Source organism: Fundulus heteroclitus, unplaced genomic scaffold, assembly GCF_011125445.2.
Source record: "Fundulus heteroclitus isolate FHET01 unplaced genomic scaffold, MU-UCD_Fhet_4.1 scaffold_300, whole genome shotgun sequence".
In the NCBI taxonomy this organism is placed as follows: domain Eukaryota; kingdom Metazoa; phylum Chordata; class Actinopteri; order Cyprinodontiformes; family Fundulidae; genus Fundulus; species Fundulus heteroclitus.
The window spans coordinates 87,011-106,058 of record NW_023396710.1 but is presented as its reverse complement, the minus strand read 5'-3'; the positions used below and the strand labels follow the sequence as shown (position 1 = coordinate 106,058).

Below are 19,048 nucleotides of genomic sequence, written 5' to 3'. Positions count from 1 at the left end.
GTGCAATTAACTTCCCTTAAAAGCCCCGGCTGCTTTAAACACTGTGAATTAGAGGGGAGGCAGACACAGGAACATCTTGAAGAGGCCGGGGGAGACGAAGGGAAGGAGGCGCAGACGAAGAGGGGTGCGAGAGGAGGCAGCATGAAAGTCAATGTCATCAGAGTTGGGAGCGGAGAGGTGTGTTTGACCTCACTGGCGGAGACAGTAAAGCACTTCAGCCGGCCCTGTTGCTGCCAGTGAGTTGTCACTGTTCTGTACCTCGTAAAGGGAGGGAGGGAGGGGGGGGGGTATTCTCCAGCTGCAGCGCTGTTGTTTCCTTTTTCTGCTTCATTTAAGATGTGCAAGCTGTAGAAACCTGTGCATTACTCTGGAGTTTTTTTTTTTTTCCAGAGGGCGGGGCGGTTTTCACCAAGCTGTCCATCCACGGATACAATATCCGTTCCTCACCACTGTAACATGGATATATGTATTTACGTCTGATGCAATTCAAAAATGATTTAGAACCGATTTGAGGCGATTTGCGTGGCATCTGTCATTTCTGTTGTCATTCGTTGGTAATTTGAGTCAACAGCCTTACAAAAGAATATTTATTGCTAAATCACGTATTTAGCAAGCAAATTATTTAACAACCACCACAAGTCTGTTTTTAGTTGGCCAGAAGTGATGCCCAATAACTACAGTTTAATATTTTGTCAGCTTTTCTCACCGCATTCTGTGGACTGGTGCATTCTTGACTGCTTAAATTGCTTAAATGAAGAAGAACCGAATTTCAAAACTGTTGTCTTGAACCTCTGGTGTCAAATCACAACCTGTTCAAGGCCAGACTAAAGACCTATTTGTTCAGTTTTGCCTTTGATACATGAGAGTTGTGACTCCTTTTAAAATGTGAACTGAATTATAGTTATATGTACAGCTGATTTATTTAGTCATCTATTTTTATTACTATTTTTATTTGTTTTTAATTTGGTACAGCACTGTCTGTGGTTGTCGTAAAGCGCTATAGAAATAAAATTTGATGGACTGAAAAGGAGATGTTTACTTTTACTTTGATTTGTCTCCGATTCTTGATTCAGTTGGTGTTTTTTCTCCTTCTTTCTTTCAATCAAACTCACTGCTTCGGGTTTGAAGTCAAACGATCACAAATTTATATATGTAGTCACCTATAATCAATCAGCTCCTTTAAAAAAAAGGTACGTCGGTAAAGTAAAAGGGAAAGATGCTTCCTAAAAGTAGAATTAATTCTCTTTTAATGTTCCTGAGAAGCATCTTAATGAGACATGTCACAGCAGATGGAAATACATAGCCTGGAGCACAGGTTTGATTTCTCTGAAGAATTAGTGCTTTTAATTGAAGATTTCAAACTAACATCAAATTATTTCATCATATACACACACACACACACCAAACACTCACTAAATGCCTTCAAATTATGCAATTATGCACACTCATATTCACATCAGGACATAACTACTAAAATGTTTTTCAAGTAATTAAAATTACTGGACAACTTGAACCGCCTTATGTCTTGTATTCATTTATAATGCGCAAATCTTCGTTCCTGTTCTCTGACATTAGATTCAGCTCGGTTTCAAGTCAATAAGTTTATATTGGCAAAACTCCAGCAACTGTAATTTCAAGGCAATTTAAAGAAATGTGATTTACATACAGAAATATATAAATATGTAGTCTCATTGTATAGATAGATTATTTTCAATTAGAACTACAAGCAGTAATGAAAAGCTTCCAAGTCATGTTTAACAAGTCGACCGTGGCCAAGTCCAGTTTAATCCTTGTAATAATACAATGCAAATAACTTACAGTTTATAATGTAAGTTGGTAAAAGTTTTCTATCCAAGCAGGCACAGCATATTGCATTTTAGTCAATGACTTTCAGGCAATCCTCCCCCTAGGCGAGTATGTGGTGATGGTGAAGGGTTTTGGATTTTAGACTGAATAAATCTTTCCTGTTTTGGGGCAGTTACGATTAAAATAATCACTTCTATTTGCTAAATGCAACATAATGAGACCGAGGACGTTTTCCTGTAATTTCTTCAATATGAGAAGCTCACACCCACGTCCTTCACATTAGGCAACGTTGCCTTTAAACTTTATGATTTGGGTCAGATGTGTGGGGTACCTTTCCTTAAACGTCTCACAGTAGTTTACTGGTAGTCTGGCCCCATTCCTCCTGACAGAAAAAGGCTGTAACTAAGATTTGTTGGTACCCTGCCTTTGTCAAATTTTTCTCATATTTTCAATAAGACTGAGATCAAAGCCTTAAGATGGGCATTCCAAAACTTTGACTTTGTTGTCCCTAAGCCGTTTACGTTTAGGGTCATTGTTCATCTTGAAGACTCACATTTTAGCTTCCTGCCTGATATCATGAGCTGTTCCTTCTACATTTCCACATAATGCTCTTTTCTCCACATGTCATCTGTTTTATGAAGTGCACCAGCCCCTCCTGAGGCGCAACATGGTGCGCCAGCCCCATATTTTGTTAATGGGATGCTGTTCTCAGGCTTGCAAGTTTCCACATTTTTCCTCCAAATGTCACAATGGTCATCATGGCCAAACATTTCAGGTTTAGTTTCATCAGGCCACAGGACATGCCTACAGAAATTTGGTTTTTTCGTCCCAGTGCGCATTTGCAAACTATAATCTTAGGTTTTATGATGCTTTTGGAGTAATGGATTCTTCCTCTCACTCTGGATGATTAAACTCAACTACCAGCTTCAGCCAACATCTTTACAGGGTATTTTGCTTTTGTTCTGGGTGTGAAGCACATTAATCTCTGAGGTAAATGATTCTCTTTTAGATATTTAGGCTGATTTATTTAGATTTTTTTTCCATGATTTCATCGAGGGAAGAAGTGTGTAAGATGTTTCCCTTTAGATACACCACCATATGCGTGTCATATTAACTTAGATTCTTACCAAGTAATGACGATATCATCCAAATTCTCTAATAACATAGTAATCTTAGTGCATGTAAACTTCTGCATTTGAAGAGATTATTTGAATAAATCTCTAACAAATCGTGTTGTTGTTTCTGGCCAGGTTGTGTCAGAGAAGCCTTTTTCTACGCATAAAGTCAAAGGGGAAATGAATGTGACCTAAAATGAAAACCCAAACACAATTTTTAATCTCAGATCTCAGTAAGAACCACTAATGGGTTATTGATGCTGATGCTCTTCTGCGCTTGCAGTAACTCCACAACCTTAGGAAAGGTTTTGTTTGAAATAAATCTGACTTACGTTAGAATGGGACATTTATTTAAAAAAAAAAAAACAGGAAATAGAGGGAAAGTGTCCCCCAAAGCCAAATGTATTCAATAAAGTGTTATTGAAATATAAATGATTTCAACAAGTCCTTGAATGCACGCACGGGCATGCGCACAGAGTCACAAGCACACACAAAACAGCAATGTACATCAAGGGTCATTTTACTTTTCCTGCCTTTAGCCTTTCTTTTTGTTTACTCCTTCCGTACTCTGCCTCTCCTCCATCTTTCTCCCTCCATCGCTCTCTCAATCTCTCCCTCTGTCTCTCCTCTATGTGAAGGTCATGCAATTGATTTTCCTCTGTCTATTCATTTTTCAAGACTGGCTTTGAAACGTGGGAAGCAGACAAAAGCCACTCTGGCTCCTCCCCTCCTCCCCACTCCATCCCTCTTCTCTCCTCCAGCCTTCCACCTTTCCTTCCCTCTCCGCTGGCCCTCGTCCATCCAGAATCCATCCGAAAGGGAATGTGGAGGAATGCAACCCCCCTCATCCTCCTCCTCCTCCTCTTCCATTCTCACAATACCCCCCTTCCAGCCTCCTTCCCCTCCTTCTGTCTTTATTCCCTCTGCATTTGTCCCTTCCCCTCCTCTCCGGCCTCCCTTCCCTTTCAGCCACATCTCCGACCACATTCCACTAACGGAATTAAAGTCATGCATCACACTTAAAACCCTGCCAATGCATCCTGGGTAGACTTGTTGGAACTGATGTCCAAATTAACTTTCCATTTTTAGTGCTGACCTCATGGAGGCAGGGTAGCCTGCTCGAAATACTCCTTAAAGATTTAAAAGAGAGAGGGGGAAAAAAAACATAATTTAGATATCACAGTGGACAGGATGTTAGAGAAAACACTGGTGCTAATCGTCTCTCCATTTCCTGTTTGCAGAAGCAACCAATCACTCTCATGTGGTAGATGCAATATACAGTATTTACTCGCCAACTGTGGTTCAAATTCGTTTGAGAACTTCCTCTCACATTTCTTCCTTTACAACAGTATTTTAGAAAGAAAGACGTGCTGCTGGGCTCCAAGGCTACAGCTACAGTGTGCTGCACATGGAAATAATGCAAACATTTCAGATTAAGATGAACAGCATTGAGGACTAGACATAAATAAATCCCTATGGATTCACCTGCGACAGTAGTTCAAATACTCTTGATAGATTAGACCTCACATTGAGCCCGCTAAGTGGAAAACCTTTGGTATACAGTGCGATGATCCAAAAAGATAGTTACTATCTTCTCATTAAATATCTAAATTGCCATCTTGGCCATCTACAGGTTATTTTACATGGAAAATATGTAAGACTTTATGCAACAGTGACCTTTGTGTAAAAAAACAACCTTAATATTTTCCTCTAAAATACAAATACACAAAAGCTGGAGTTTGAACGTGCTAAAATAAATTGTTAGACCTTCTTGCAAAAGAAAAGGTTATTGTCGCCACTTGTTGAAATTACTTTGTGATTATGCTGAAATTCCACAAACAACCAAAAATGTTTTTTCCCCAAGGGGTTGCGGCTGGATTTAGAGTTGATCTTCAACAAAGTAAATACTGACATGCTCACGCATGTTTTTACAATTGGCTTTCATTGCCTTTCCATTTTATGCACAATAGCTGCATACAAATCTGCAGACCAGTAGGCAACTTGGGGCTAATTGCCTTGCCCAGGGGCATACCAACATTTGGCAGAGGAGGATGCTGGAATGAGACCATCAACTTTCTGTTTGTAAGAAGACTACACTTCCCGCAGTCACCGTTAAAAAAACAGGTTTCACAGCCCAAACATGTTTCAGACATGAGCTACATGTTCACATGGAACATCTAGATGGAAAATATATTTCTGATTGTTTTTTGTTTTGTTTTTCTACCATAACATCACTTTTTGGACTCGGATACAAATCTGATTAGGACCTAAATACTATTTCCTTTAAGCTTTTCAGGAAGTGTGTCTGGTGGTCAGTACAATCAACTGATTTCATTTATATAAAATAAATAAATAAATGTGTGGAAATATTATTTCTAAGCATTCTACGCCAACCCCTCCTTCTCCCAGCAAACTAACAACATACTTAAAACGCAGAGAAAACTAACAAGAATAGCCTTTACAGCACTACAATATCCTTTAACATGAACATAAATTATTGCTAATCATCAAAACCAAACAACCTGTGAGGCACCAAGCTTCCAGTATTTGGACATAACGCAAATAACATATCATGATTCGTAATCATTACTGCATTTTTTTCTGTAAGGGTTCTGATTGAGATTGTTTAACAGAACTGAAACACTTTATCCTTGAGATTGATTTAAAAAAAATCTGAAACTGTTGATGTAAATTTATATAGTTTAAAGAAGCACATCAAAGCAACAGTAGGTTGCTTTGATGAGTCTAAATCCAGCGTATTTATATGACAACGTAAACAAAAAACAAGCTCAGCCAAAGCACGGTAGAGAAAGGAGATAAAAAAAACAAGAAATATAACAGATTTTAAAACAGCCATGAAGGAAGGGTCTGTAGAAGCAGCCCCTCTCTGCTCTACTGTCCATAAACTGGATGTAGTTGGTTTGTAGAGTACAGCCCAAAGTAGGACCTGATAAATTCTGACACTAGTCTAGAGCACTTTGTAGAAAATTACACTATGCAGGCGAATGGGCTGTGCTAACTTTCCATTAGCAAGGGAGAGGCACGCTTTAGTTTTGCTGTTTTTGGACATTTTGATTGTGTGAAAATTCCCAACACACCCACTCCTTAATACTTTGTAGAACAATGGAGCAAGGGAAAAAACACTTCTATTGTTTTTTTTTGTTAGTTTTTTGATGCAGTTATTTAGTAGTTATTCTAAAGGTGGTGCAGAGACAAATAGCCTTTCTCTGGAAGTGTGAAAATTGTATCAGGCTTGGCCGGATGTCAGCAGAGTGAGAAAGGAATCCCAACTCCAGTGCATTCTGCATTTAATAAATTAAAATGTTATGAAAAAGTCCATTTGATTCAGTAACCCAATTAACTAAGGTAAAGACATTTTATCGAGTAGTTATTCACAGACTGATGTTTTAAAGCCCCTTTTTCTGTTAATAACAAATATTTTTTTGCTTACATATAATGAAAACATGACATTTAGCATAGAACATAGCATCAAACTGATGAAAAAAATAGATTTTTTTATTCAAAAATGTAGGCTTAAGGAAAAGCATGTTAAGGACTTGCTTAAAGGTTGTTATTTTCAAACGGTACAAATGAGCCTTATTGGAATCCATGTACTAATTTATTGACTATGACTGCATATAATGTCAAGAAATGCATCACTACAGCACTGGTTGTTGATGTTTTTACCTCCTTAACTCCAAAAATTGCCACGCATATTCTTCTACGACGTCTTACTTGTGTTCCCAAAAAATTGTTCAACTAACATGGATAGCGTTTGTTCAAATACGGCAATTAATTTGGATCAGGCGTGCACGCACACTCAAACACACACAAACACCCATTTCTAATTGTACTGTAGCTACAGCGTTTCCCCCTCAGTAATGGTAGCAATTAAATGGGCTGTGTAATTACACTGTCCTCGTTATGTAGTTAATTTCTGTAATTACAATTTGCACCAATCGTGTCCTCCCTTTTTGTATGTCATCTGCTTCCCCTTTCTTTTCCTCTTTTAAACACACAACCCATAAATCGAATTGATACACTTGAAAGTATGCAGGATTACACGCACATGGGGTATAAGCATGTAAAAGAATATGAATTTGTGTGCTCTTACAAATCTAAGGCAAATAAAATTAGAAAACGGAATACATGACCAGCTCCAAACTTGGGCACTGTCCCAGTGGGTGGGAGCACAGATGAATGTTTTTGACTGAGAGAGAGACTCAAGCCAAAGCAGATTCAGAAGGGTTTGCATCCTTTGTCATCACAATTATCTCTGGTTTGTAATTTTCCAAAAGAGATTGTGCAAACTTTCAAAATTACACAGGCATAATTAACAACTGCTTGCCGATAAATTAATTTAATCAGCTCGTGAAAATCCTGGAGAAAAAAAAAAAAATGCTCACAAATTGTTAAATTTTTGGGGGGTTAGACGGTAGAAGAATCCAACCAAGGTTCAAAATGTCCGCATGTTACCCATCTTGAAGTCCAGGATATTCATCATTGTAGGGATTTTCACTAATTCATTATGGCAAAATCCCAGGTATCTGATTCCAGGTATCATCTTGGAGAGTTATTCAAGCCATTTTTAAATGATTAGTTTCAGGGGTCCCTGAAAAATCTTGACTCCTGATGCCTCTCGGTGTACCGTCTGTGATTTTATGTCTCCAGCACCCCAAGCAAGACATCGTGCTGTCTTTTGCTCGGCCGATTGTTAAAAATCGGAGCTTATATTTTGTCTGCACTGCTTGCAAAACTGCATTCTACTTTTTATTTATATCAACTGTGTCTCTCATGAGTGGAAAGACGCGTTAGCCTTGCACCAAATCAAGCAATTGCCATAAAACGGCAGCAGAAAGATGTGTTTATTGAAAACGGCTATTTTTGTTTACATCAGATGTATGTTAAGAAAACATGAATGTTGGGCTTTTTTAGGTTACACGTATTAAAATATAACAGGTGTTTTGAGACAGACCTGCAGAAACTAATGTTGGAACAAAAAAAATCTGTAACTGTCAAAAAAAAGGAAGACTTGGTAAGAGAAAAGGCCAGATTGCAGCATCTAGAAATGATTTGTAAGTGAGCTGAAATACTGATGTAACGCACAGTGTTGTTTTTTACTGCACTTTAAAGGTGAATCATTGTCAAGCATACAAACACCATTGACTTGATCAGTTTTACTGAAATATTGGACTTGCCGTGTCGGACAATGCCTCTTAAATGACTCGGATCTGTATTGCAGCGCATAAAAACCTGATTGGGGCATTCTTAATAAAAATCTAAGTTTAGAGGTTTTTCAGTAGATCCAGTGTGATAAAAATCCACGTGTAGTCCCATAAAACTGAAGTTAATCCATCCAGAATCTCCGGAGGTGTGTCCTAAACCTAATTGTGAGTACTTTTTACTGTGTGTTCATGAAAAATTGATGCAGGAGAGATGTCCTTGTGAAGCTTCCTGTTTTCCTATTCTGTAACTCACAAACACCAGAGGTGTCTCCTCCCAGACAGAAAGAGTTGCAGTAACACTGTTGCAGGTTAGAGCTACATGTTGCGCTCTGCCGCTCTGCTTTACACACGATCAAAAGCCATTTTGATCTCATCACTGCCTTCACTGCTAAATGCAACACACCAGCTTTGACTCTTCATTGTCCCTAAAAAAAGACTACATCAAATATCAGACCAAAGAGAATGGTTGTTCGTTTTGTTCTTGAGTTTATATATTCTAGGTTGATGTGGATTTTTCTTTCTGAATCACCTCAATACTGAGACTGGGGACCATAATTCCTTTTTTTCTGTAGTCTCTTTGTTCTACTTCCTGTCTCACCTGGTCTATATTACTAATTGACACACATGTCGTTTATTTGGTGATTAGGGTTAGCTCTTCTTAGTGTATTGGTATGTTCCTCTTCTACTTAAAAGTCTTTGATTGTGTTGTTTACAATGGACGGCCTCTTACTCATTGTGGTGTTTGTTTCAGTTCAGTTCAGTATCCGTTTGCCAGCGCTGGGTTAGGAGCAATGACTGGAACGACTCCCTTGAACCAGTGTTGTAGTCAAGTCACTATGCCTCGAGTCCGAGTCCAGGTTCGAGTCACCAGTGTTCAAGTCCGAGTCAAGTCCAAGTCATTAAAAAAAAATCAGAGTCGAGTCCGAGTCGAGTCCACTACTCATCCGAGTCAAGTCCGAGTCGAGTCACTTATTGATCCAAGTTCGTTGTAGGAACATGCTGTGACGTGTGATGTATGACATGAAGCAGTAACATTCCATTGCACTAATAACTCTTTCGCTGTAGTTACCCTGGTTTTACTCGGTAAACTACTGCTTTTTCCAAGTCTAAGACGTCTCCTAACCATGGTTTTTTAAATATTGTTGTTATGGAACGCGCAACAGCGACTCGAGGTACGCTGATAGGCCGCATATGAAGGATGTTAAAGCCGCAAGCGGCGTCGATCGGCCCTCGCAGCCAAGCGCACTCCGGCCTATTGGCTACCGCCGCGGGGCCGGCCGGCGGGCGGTGTTCGCGCACCGCCACGGCTCCGGCCGGCGGGCGGGGTTCGCGCACCTCCGCGGTGCCGGCCGGCGGGCGGGGTTCGCGCACCGCCGGCCGCCCGCCACCGCAGATGCTGTCACGCATTTTCCTCACCCGTCCACCGGGCGATTCCCACAAACGCGTTCGGCAGCTTTCCCCCATGACTCACAACAAATCTGGTGAAGATCGGTCGATGTAGCGAGGAGATACAGCCGTTGGATAATGATAATGCATGGCCACCGAGCCGGACTAAATTGTCCGGCCCGCCGATCAATTTATGCCGATTCCTGGACGGTGACTACAAACAGAAAAAAAAAACGGCCGATGACGCAATGAACGCAGAGCATGAGAAAAACATCGACTTACCTTTCTATCAACTCGGCCCGTTTCCCAGTGTTTCTAAGCCCTCGACACTCAAGCAATCGTTTGAGCTGAACGCTGGTATGTTGTTCCACAGTTCTACCAGTAAAACGGGCGCCACTTATGAATCCAACCTCAAACCAATCAACAAATCCAAGATGGCTGCCACACATATGCTAAAAAGTAATAAGCCTTCTTTTTTTCCTCACCTCTGATAGCTTGTGTAACATTAAATCCATCGCAGCTCATTGTCTGGTGCACACTCTAGAAGTGAATTTGTTGGTACAATATTTGAATGCATCAAATGCCGTGATGTACAGTTTTATTTGCTTGTATTGCAAGTTGCAGAAAGCCTGGTCATTAATCGCATCAATTATCAGTCCGCCTTAATTTAAAAACTTACAACTGAAAACCGATTGAGTTGGGGCTGACCCCGTTTCCAGATTTGAGTTCCAACTTCAGAGGTGAAAAAAAAAAATCCAGCATCTTGGTGTCTTGGTTTCCAGCTCACCTTTGCTGCAATTGTTGTCCCCCTCCAGCAGAGGGCTCCATGGTGGGTCTCCTTGGCTTGCAAAGGTGCGCATGTGCAGATAGCTGATAGTCAGCCGGATGACTGAAGCTTTATCGAGCTGACTCGTGATGGCCCCTGGCAAAGGCAGCATCTTGGCCAGCTCAAAGAACTCAAAGTTCTCCTTCCCCCGCCGAGAACGAGCTGCATTGCGAGATTTCTCTTTACGCAGGTTCTGGAGACTGAGAAACAAACACACAAGTGTATTACAAGTAGATGAAACAAGACACAGTAGAAAACCTAATGGTCATTGGTCATTTATACAGGGTTTCCAACCATGCGCCTTTAGTTCTAGAACTCTAGAAACCACTCTAGAAATGGTACATCGTTTGTGAGATGGTACACAACATTTTGTTGCTATGTACACACATTTTAAAAGGTGCTTTTGGATGTATTTGTCGGGGCCTTTAATTCAGTATGTTAGACTAGGCCTGGAGGATATAGAAAAAAAGTATATTGATAAAATAGATACCATATTGATCGATATCAATAATTATCAACAAATTCAAAACATATATTTTAAGTGTTGCCCTGGGCGTGTTATGATGTAACTTAGCAACCTATTTTTAGATACAGAACACACAAACACTGAATTCAAACTCAACCAATTATTCAACCAATTTCTTTACCAAAACTGCAAGTTTTCAAAAAAAAAAAAAAAAGAACGCGTGCTCTTTGTCCTCTTTGTCCTCTTTGAAGGGGGCAGAGGTTGGTACCTGGTTCTGCGTTTGTGATTGGCTGGGAGGATGTTATCACTGTAGTACTAACCTACATGATAGGCTAGAATGCAAAAGGAAGAAAAACTATTATTCTATTGAACTTTTTATTGACCCTTTTTTTTGTCATCAGTATAAGTCTATCAATCGATAGATTTCTTTCTTTGGAAAAGGGCTCAAGCTTAGTCATATTATATGCAGGACATCTGCGTACATCGGTTTTCAAGTGTTGCCACAGACATTCAATTGGTTTTATGTCTGAAATGTGGGTGGCCATTCTATCAAACAACTGTGGTTGAATCTAAAACCTTCCGATACATTAACATCTACCTAAATCTGTGTTTTGACCCTTTCAAAATGTTTTCTTCAAGTATTTAGCTCCACCCATCTTCCAGTTAGCTCTGACTGGCTTTCTTGTCCCTGATGAAGAGAAGTATTCCCCACAGTATAATGCTGCCACAACCATGCTTCACCAAAAGGGGTGGTCTTTCCAGAATAATGCATATTTTTTATCACATATAGTGATCTATATGTAGGCTGAAAAGCTCCAATTTGGCCGTAGATGATAACAAAACCATCTTCCACCTTTTTTGCTGTGTTCCCTACATGGATTATGGCAAACTCTGAACAGGAACTCTTATGATTTTCTTTCAGAAATGCTTTTTTTTTCTCACAACTTTTCCATAATGTGGAACAGCAAAACCACTAATTGCCCTGAACAGTTCCTCTTACCTGAGTAATTTTTAGCTCCTCCAGTGTTACCTCTTGTCAGTTTAGTTGGATGGCTCTGTCTTGCAATGATCTTTTCATTTTTGGATGATGGACTAAAGATTGCGCCATCAAAGTTCAGAATTATGTTTTATAATCTAACTCTACTTTGAGCTTCTCTAAAGCTTTACAACCCATGTGTCTGGTGTCCTGTTGTTGTTTGTTCCCTAATTTTATCTAATAATTCAGATTCAATTGCACATGGGTAGACTCTATTTATTAAATAGGTGACTTCAAAAGCAATACTTGGCACTGGATTTTATTTAAGCGCATCAGTTTAAAGGGGGCTGGATGAGTGTGCAGGCCATATGACCTGTTGGTTATATATGACCTGTAGGTTTGAGCGTTTCATTGTCTAAAGACAATTAACAGGTCGACTTCCTATCACCTGAAGAATATTTACAGGGTTAAAGGACTAAAGTCTCAGCAGGATCTGGAAAAACGAATCCATGTGTTTATTTTTAGTCGAATAGATTACTGCAACGGTGTTTTCGCAGGTCTGCCTAAAAAGTCGATCAGACAGCTGCAGCTGATCCAGAACGCTGCTGCCCGCGTCCTCACTAAGACTAAGAAAGTAGAGCACATCACCCCAGTTCTAAAGTCCTTACACTGGCTCCCTGTATCTCAGAGAATAGACTTTAAAATACTTCTGTTAGTCTATAAATCCCTGAATGTCTTAGCACCTAAATACATCACAGACTTGTTATCAGTGTATCAACCCTCCAGACCGCTAAGGTCTTCTGGCTCCAGCCTGCTCTGCATACCTAGAACACGAACCAAACACGGAGAAGCAGCATTTATTAATTATGCTCCACTGATCTGGAACAAACTTCCAGAAAACTGTAAAAGTGCGGAAAGCCTGAGTTCCTTTAAACCAAGATTAAAAACACATTTGTTTAGGATTGCCTTTGACTGTTCTAGTTAAACTGTTTTAATAAATAAAAGCCTATAGAAATAATTAATTATATTCAATCCTTAAAGCAACAAAATAGGATTCACAAATACAGGACAGTGACTGAAGTTTTAAGCTTATCATTAGTTCAACTTTGTAGTCCAACTGTTATTAATATTTGCTTTTAATTTCTATTTTCCCATGTTTTGTTTTGTTTCTACATTTTATTCCAACTTGCTTTTATTCTGTTCCTATGTCTTAGTCATGTAAAGCACTTTGCGTTGTCTTCATACTGAAATGTGCCTTGCCTTGCCTTTCATTTGTTGAAAAGAAGGATATTTTTTTGTCAGTTACTTAAAATCCCAATGATATTCAATGAAGTTTGGGATTATAAGTAGGCCCGGGTGGTAATATATTTGATGTATTGTTTGTGCCACATGCAATGTCTAAAATAACAATACCGTGACTGAAAAGTATAGAAAACATTGCACGTCTGCATCTTATTTGCTGTAAGCTCAGTTTCTCTAAACACTCCTGATGTAATGCTCGTCTCCTCCTTCGCCCCTGCGGAAAATTCAGGGACACACATTGTTTACCACACAAGACAGTATGAAGAGGAGAAATGTACACGGCACAATGGGAGAGCCCGGGTTTTCATTTTCAGATGTGGTATTAATGGACAATTGACATGTTTGCAAAGCAAAGCATCTCTGAGTCAAGCTGTGATGATTAGGAAACAAAGAAACATTAAAACAAAGTGAACTATTAGTTCAACGTAATCCTGGATGAGATCGTTTGCCATCAAAACTGCCTGGGTGTGTGAAAGCTACTGTTGGGCTGATATCGACTTTTATATTGCTGCCTTTGTCAAAGGGGGGCATAATCTGGTGGTAAGTGATTTGCGCAGCTTTGTGACGAAATGGCTTTTAATCTGTTTTCTGTGCTGCTGTTTTTTTTTTGAGCCAGTCTTTGATTTCATTTGAAACAGCCCTTATAAATGACTGGTGCTTTCCTTGGCACTGATTGTTTATTGAAGTTCCAGTTGACCTTGTCCAGAACTTCTTCTGAACCTTAAAACTACTGCTTCCTTTAACAACACACTCCTTTTTAAGCAGATGTGACTCTAATCCTCGCGCTGTCTTATACTCTCTGGTTTATGTGGAGCACTCGTTATGTGAGACATAATGTGGTTAATATTCACAAGCTAACACCGTTTTCGGGGTAAATTGTGGTGTATTTATTTCAAACCTCAAAACAACTGGGTGCGGGGAGTGTTTTAGCTAACGAAACGTGCCATGTGTTTAAAAAAGGCTGCTCTGCCGACCTCTGGTCCCTGGACATCGGCGTGACGTTTTGGTGTTTGGCTCAGGTTCACGCTGTCGCACTTCATCGGCTGTTTTCACTCAACGTGTGCAATTTCGGCGAAATATTTTTGGATTCGGAAAGTGTTTAGCATCTGCGCGCTCTGATTATCGGTCTGTCCCTGCTCCTGAAGACGAGCCCGATAATTACAAACTCCTCTTCTTTTATCCACTCGAACAGAGTCCTAATAATACTATTTGCTCTAAAATCCATATGTGAACCTGTGCACACAATCTCTCTCCCCCTGCCTATCTCCCCTTTCCCTGCCCTCCCTCCTTCCCTCTAAATCCTCTGCCTCTCCCTCATCTGGTCCCGGGCTAGTGAGCTGTAGCCATGATTGAGGGATCAATAGTGGAGGGAGGGGCAGAGTGACAGAGAGGGGGGGGGGGGAGGCGGAGGGAGCTGGGGCTCAGGTAGCCTGTCTCTGTGATTGGGTATTGACTCTCCTCAATGGGGCCTGAGTGGTGGAATTATGTTGTCACAGCCACTTCACAATTTGTGTCAGTGCGGCGTTGGAATAAAGTGTTTGCGCGTACATGGGTGTGATATTCTCTTTTATGTCTGTGGCGTTTTCGCACCAAGGCGTCTAGCCGTACGCAGGCGCGCGTGTGCAATAAACACTTGTTAGGATTTGCCTGCGCAGATATGGTTATATCTTAATCAGCTGGCACAGCTGCTGTATTTTTCCACCCCCCCCCCCCCCCCCCCCACCCCCTAACAAGTGAAACCGGTGTGTCTCCCTGCGAGCGTGTGTGGACTCATGCTGCCAGCCCGTGTAACATCTCATTATTATACTGCCTCGACCCCAGCCACCGAGAACAATCAATACGCGCACATTGATTCTGCTTAGTTTATATATCCGCCTGTAAATGACTGCCCATTAATAATTCCTGCCAAATTTACTTAATCTCCTTTAAGGGGAGGTGCAGGGGGTCCCGTTTCTGACACGACTGGCAGGTGAGCACCGGCGCAGGTGATATGTAGCGCTGAGCAGAACAGACTTACGTCTTCTGTATTGTGTTTCACTGAAGGGTAACTCTTTATCAGGCTGTCAGTATGTGCAAGGGTGTCAACCCATGGATTTCACCTTGTGGAGATTAATTCATGGGCATGCTCCCAGGCTTATATTGGTCCGTGTGTGTGTGTGTGTGTGTGTGTGTGTGTGTGTGTGTGTGTGTGTGTGGTCTCACCAGGGCAGTGTAGGAGGCTTGGCGAGAAGTCCTTGCAGGAAATCCCACTCCACACTCACACATTTCCCCTCGCTGACAAACGGCATGCTCGCCATGCTTGCTCCGATCCAGCGCCCGACGCTGCTCCTTAACGAAGGCTGCGATTGGTTCGGGTTGCGACAGACTCAGACCTGGAGAGTTCACAGGGAACGGGTAATGGGTGAAGAGTAAATTAACAAAGTGACCTTGGTTCGGTCATCAATATGTGTTATAAAATCATCATGATCTTTTTTGAAGTTTATGCGCAGCGAGCCCACATGTGAAGACCTGAAATGCATTATGCAGTGTAAGCAATCCTGTTTTGATCTAAAGTGCTTTAGATACTTTATTGAAATTCAGCTTAGAGCTTTAGCACCGTATGAAAATCCTGCGACTAACTAACAATTTAGGGAAGATCTAAACCACTTGGATCATTTGGCATGCTACTAATAACAGAATGGCCAAAAAAACACATTTTCTTCCTAATTATTTTGCTAAATATATGGGAAATACCAAAAATAACATTTTGACAGATATGGAAGTCAGATTTTTGCACCAACAAGGTGATTCCCAAAGGACTCTTTTCTGGAAACTTGGCATATAGCGGATGGATGAAGTGAAGGGCCGGATGCATCTCTCAGGTCCTGTGTCAGGTTTTTGCTGGATTTCTTCCCCTATTCCTTTGGGAAATCCCTTTAAAATACAATTCGTCTGCTGATGTCAGTCTTTTTACGCCGATATTTTTCACTTTCTTTGGGGGGTTTTCTCCAGGATTTACTGCAAAATCTGCCAAGATGCTCCAGGTTTGCTCTAACAATTAAGAGACGTTAAAGAACTTGACTGAAAATCTGAGCATTTAAACAAAGAAAACATTTGTGACACTATCAGAAAGCCTGTGCAGCAAATAGCCTGGCTATTATGAGATAGTATACAAAGCAAACAAGATATTTTAAGAAATAAGCACATGTATGTGTTTATTCATATAAATAAGATGTTAATAAAAAGTATGGGGGAAGGTTTCTTTACCGTTGGAAATATATTAAACTTAAATATGAGTACTTTACATTTCTCAAAAAAACACTATGGCTACGCAAAGCAATAGATTATTCACATGCCTGTCACTTGGTGTCATCTGAAGGTCATGGGCAGCTGGTGGACAAAGCTTATTATGCTCGTGAAGCACCAATCAATTGGCGAGTGATTAAAAACAACCAATTTTCACTTTCATCAGTTCTCGTTGTTTATCTGCAAGTGGATTATTAGGAGATTTATTTTCCCTTTCTTCATCAAATACATGTAATTGGAAAACGACTACATCATTCCTTTGGACCTTCGTACAGAATGTACAAAACACAACATCAGATAAATGTCATGCTGGTATTAATAAATGTAGCTAATTTAGAAAATTTCTGATTTTCTGTTGGATTCTAAACTAAGTTTAGACCAACAAAAAAAAAAAGTTTGGACGTGTCATAGTCTCTACAAACAAAATCGGAGGCAGCCAAAGGCAGAATCCGCAGGTCAGGTCTTACAGAAATCTGGAAAATGGTAAGGGCCTGTAAAAGCCTTATTCATGCACCTTTATTCCCGAATTAAAAGCTCACTTTTAGTCAGCAAGGTCTTAGTTTGAATGTCGAAAAGAAATTCTGAAATAAAAAGACACATATATTCTCAACTAAATCAAGTAAAAAAGAAGGAACGGAGAGGGAGGGAGCTTTTGGTCTTGCAAAAGGATTCATATCACAGTGACCAACTTTAGTGTATATTTTGGGTATTTTAAGTGGTAGCCCAACACGAATTACATAATTGTTAAGTGAGTATACCTGTTTTGCAAATTGTTTCTGAAAAAACCATTCTGTGCTGCGCTGGTTGTACGTTTATGGTCGTTGCTCTGCTTCGTTCCTGGCTCTAACCACGTATAGCCTTCAGCGGGTTTCTTACAGGGTGGCCCTGAATTTATGAGCCACCACCGGCTTTCCTGTCTATGCTAACGGAAACCCATCTCTACAGCATTACGCTGGCATCACCATAGTTTAAAATGGGGATGCCGTGTTCAGGGCAAAGTGCAGTGTTGGGTTTATGTCACACACAGTGTTTTGTACGTAGGCCAAAAAGCTCATTTCTGCTCTCATTTCACCAGAGTACCTTGTTCCACATGTTTGCTGTGTTCCCTGGCTCATACCATAGTGGAACATGGACTCTTTCTAGCCTTCTCTTTAGCGCTTTTTCAGATTTTGCCATCAACGCATCATTTTCCTTCCTCTCTATGTTTACCCATTACTTTATGTTAATCTCTCAGATGAAGTCTCTAAAGTAAAGAAAAATAAAAATGTCATTGTAAAGTGTCAAAATGTTAAAAGAGTTGAAGGGGTCCCAAAACGTTCAGGAAATGCACCGTCAATGGCCACATTAGTCTCAGGAGTTCAGGAATCCAATGGTAATCTTCATAGAACAACAGTAATCCTAATCTAACGTCATATTTACACATAATATCATATTTCTAAATGCCCCCCACTATCCCCATCCCCAGGAAAGTTTCCAAACTTGTGACTGTGGTTTGAACCAAACATCCCTACGGACGAACCCCACTGTCCACTCCCTCTATTCGCTGTATCGTGCCAGCCATCAAAACTTCTGTGGTAGAAGCTGCCAGATTTCTCCAAGGTCCTCAAACAGAGCTCTGCTCCTCAACAGTTTGCCTCCCCTCTGTGCTGTGTTGACATTTAAAGGGCTGCTGTGGCCCCCAGCACCTCGGTGTCATGCCCTTGGGCCTCGCATGCCCTCTCTCTCTCTCTCTTTTTGCCTCTACAGCTCTATCTCGCTATTCCTTCGGGCTGGCTGGGTCAGCACAATCACCTCGGTTGAGCTCTGCCAGGGCAAAAGAAAATGGATTATGTCTCGAGTTCGAGCATGGCTATGCTGACCTCGGCTAAGAGGGGTCAGCAAAAGCCGGGCAGGTTTGGCAGATATCATTTCACAAATCTGGCCTTAAACAGCCAACATTAAATGCAAGCGAGAAATCTTCTTGGACAGATTTCAAAGGCAGATGAGTCAATAATGAGTTTCACGAAGAAAGACAGAGACCGGGTCATCTTTCATAGTTTTATTCTGTTTTTAGGCAGCTAAAGGGAAGCGTAAAAAATGTAAGATGTCTATTTTCAGCAGGATCCGAAGTCGGCCGTGTAAAAGCTGGCGTTTGCGGACACAGAAGTTGCACATAATCGGGTATTTATTTATTTATATTTAAAACTTGACACACACACGGCATACAGTAATGAAGCTTAATAACCCACAAACTATAAAGAAAAGTGAATTACCTGAGCCAGGTTACCTTTTCCCCATCATTAGTTCTGTTATTTTATAATAGAGAGACCGCCTGACATTTCGTGCATACACCCAATAAACCTGGACATCTGTGACACTCCGCCGCATGTATAAATCTCAAGTAATGATCAATTAAAGCTGAGAAACAGAATTGACAACATTGCTCATATATGCTCATAAGATAACACAGAAGGCGCTGAGGTGGCTCTTATTCGACTGGAATGCCCATCCACCACCTGTTGCTGCACACTGGCACTCAGCTGGCTGAAGGAACGCGCTAACATTTTTGACTCCCCGCAAGAAAGAAAGATTTAGCTGCTCACGGATATTTCCTGCTCCACTTCCAATCACAGCTATCAAGCTAAATCTGTTTTAAAACTACAGTCAATAAGCTGCAAGCCT

General features: G+C 40.7%; 1 protein-coding gene across 4 annotated transcripts in view; it reads right to left on the bottom strand.

Annotated features, from left to right (window-relative positions):
* The window catches only part of npas1 (neuronal PAS domain protein 1), a 67,990-nt gene that overhangs the window by 38,484 nt on the left and 10,458 nt on the right, over positions 1-19,048 (bottom strand). For all 4 annotated transcript variants that reach the window (XM_036130205.1, XM_036130204.1, XM_036130206.1 and 1 more), the window contains exons 2-3: positions 15,305-15,474; positions 10,320-10,558 (exon numbers count right to left, since the gene is read on the bottom strand). In XM_036130205.1, coding sequence (XP_035986098.1) covers positions 10,320-10,558; positions 15,305-15,399 — 334 coding nt within the window. In that variant the 5' untranslated portion in view covers positions 15,400-15,474. The remainder of the gene's footprint in view (positions 1-10,319; positions 10,559-15,304; positions 15,475-19,048) is intronic.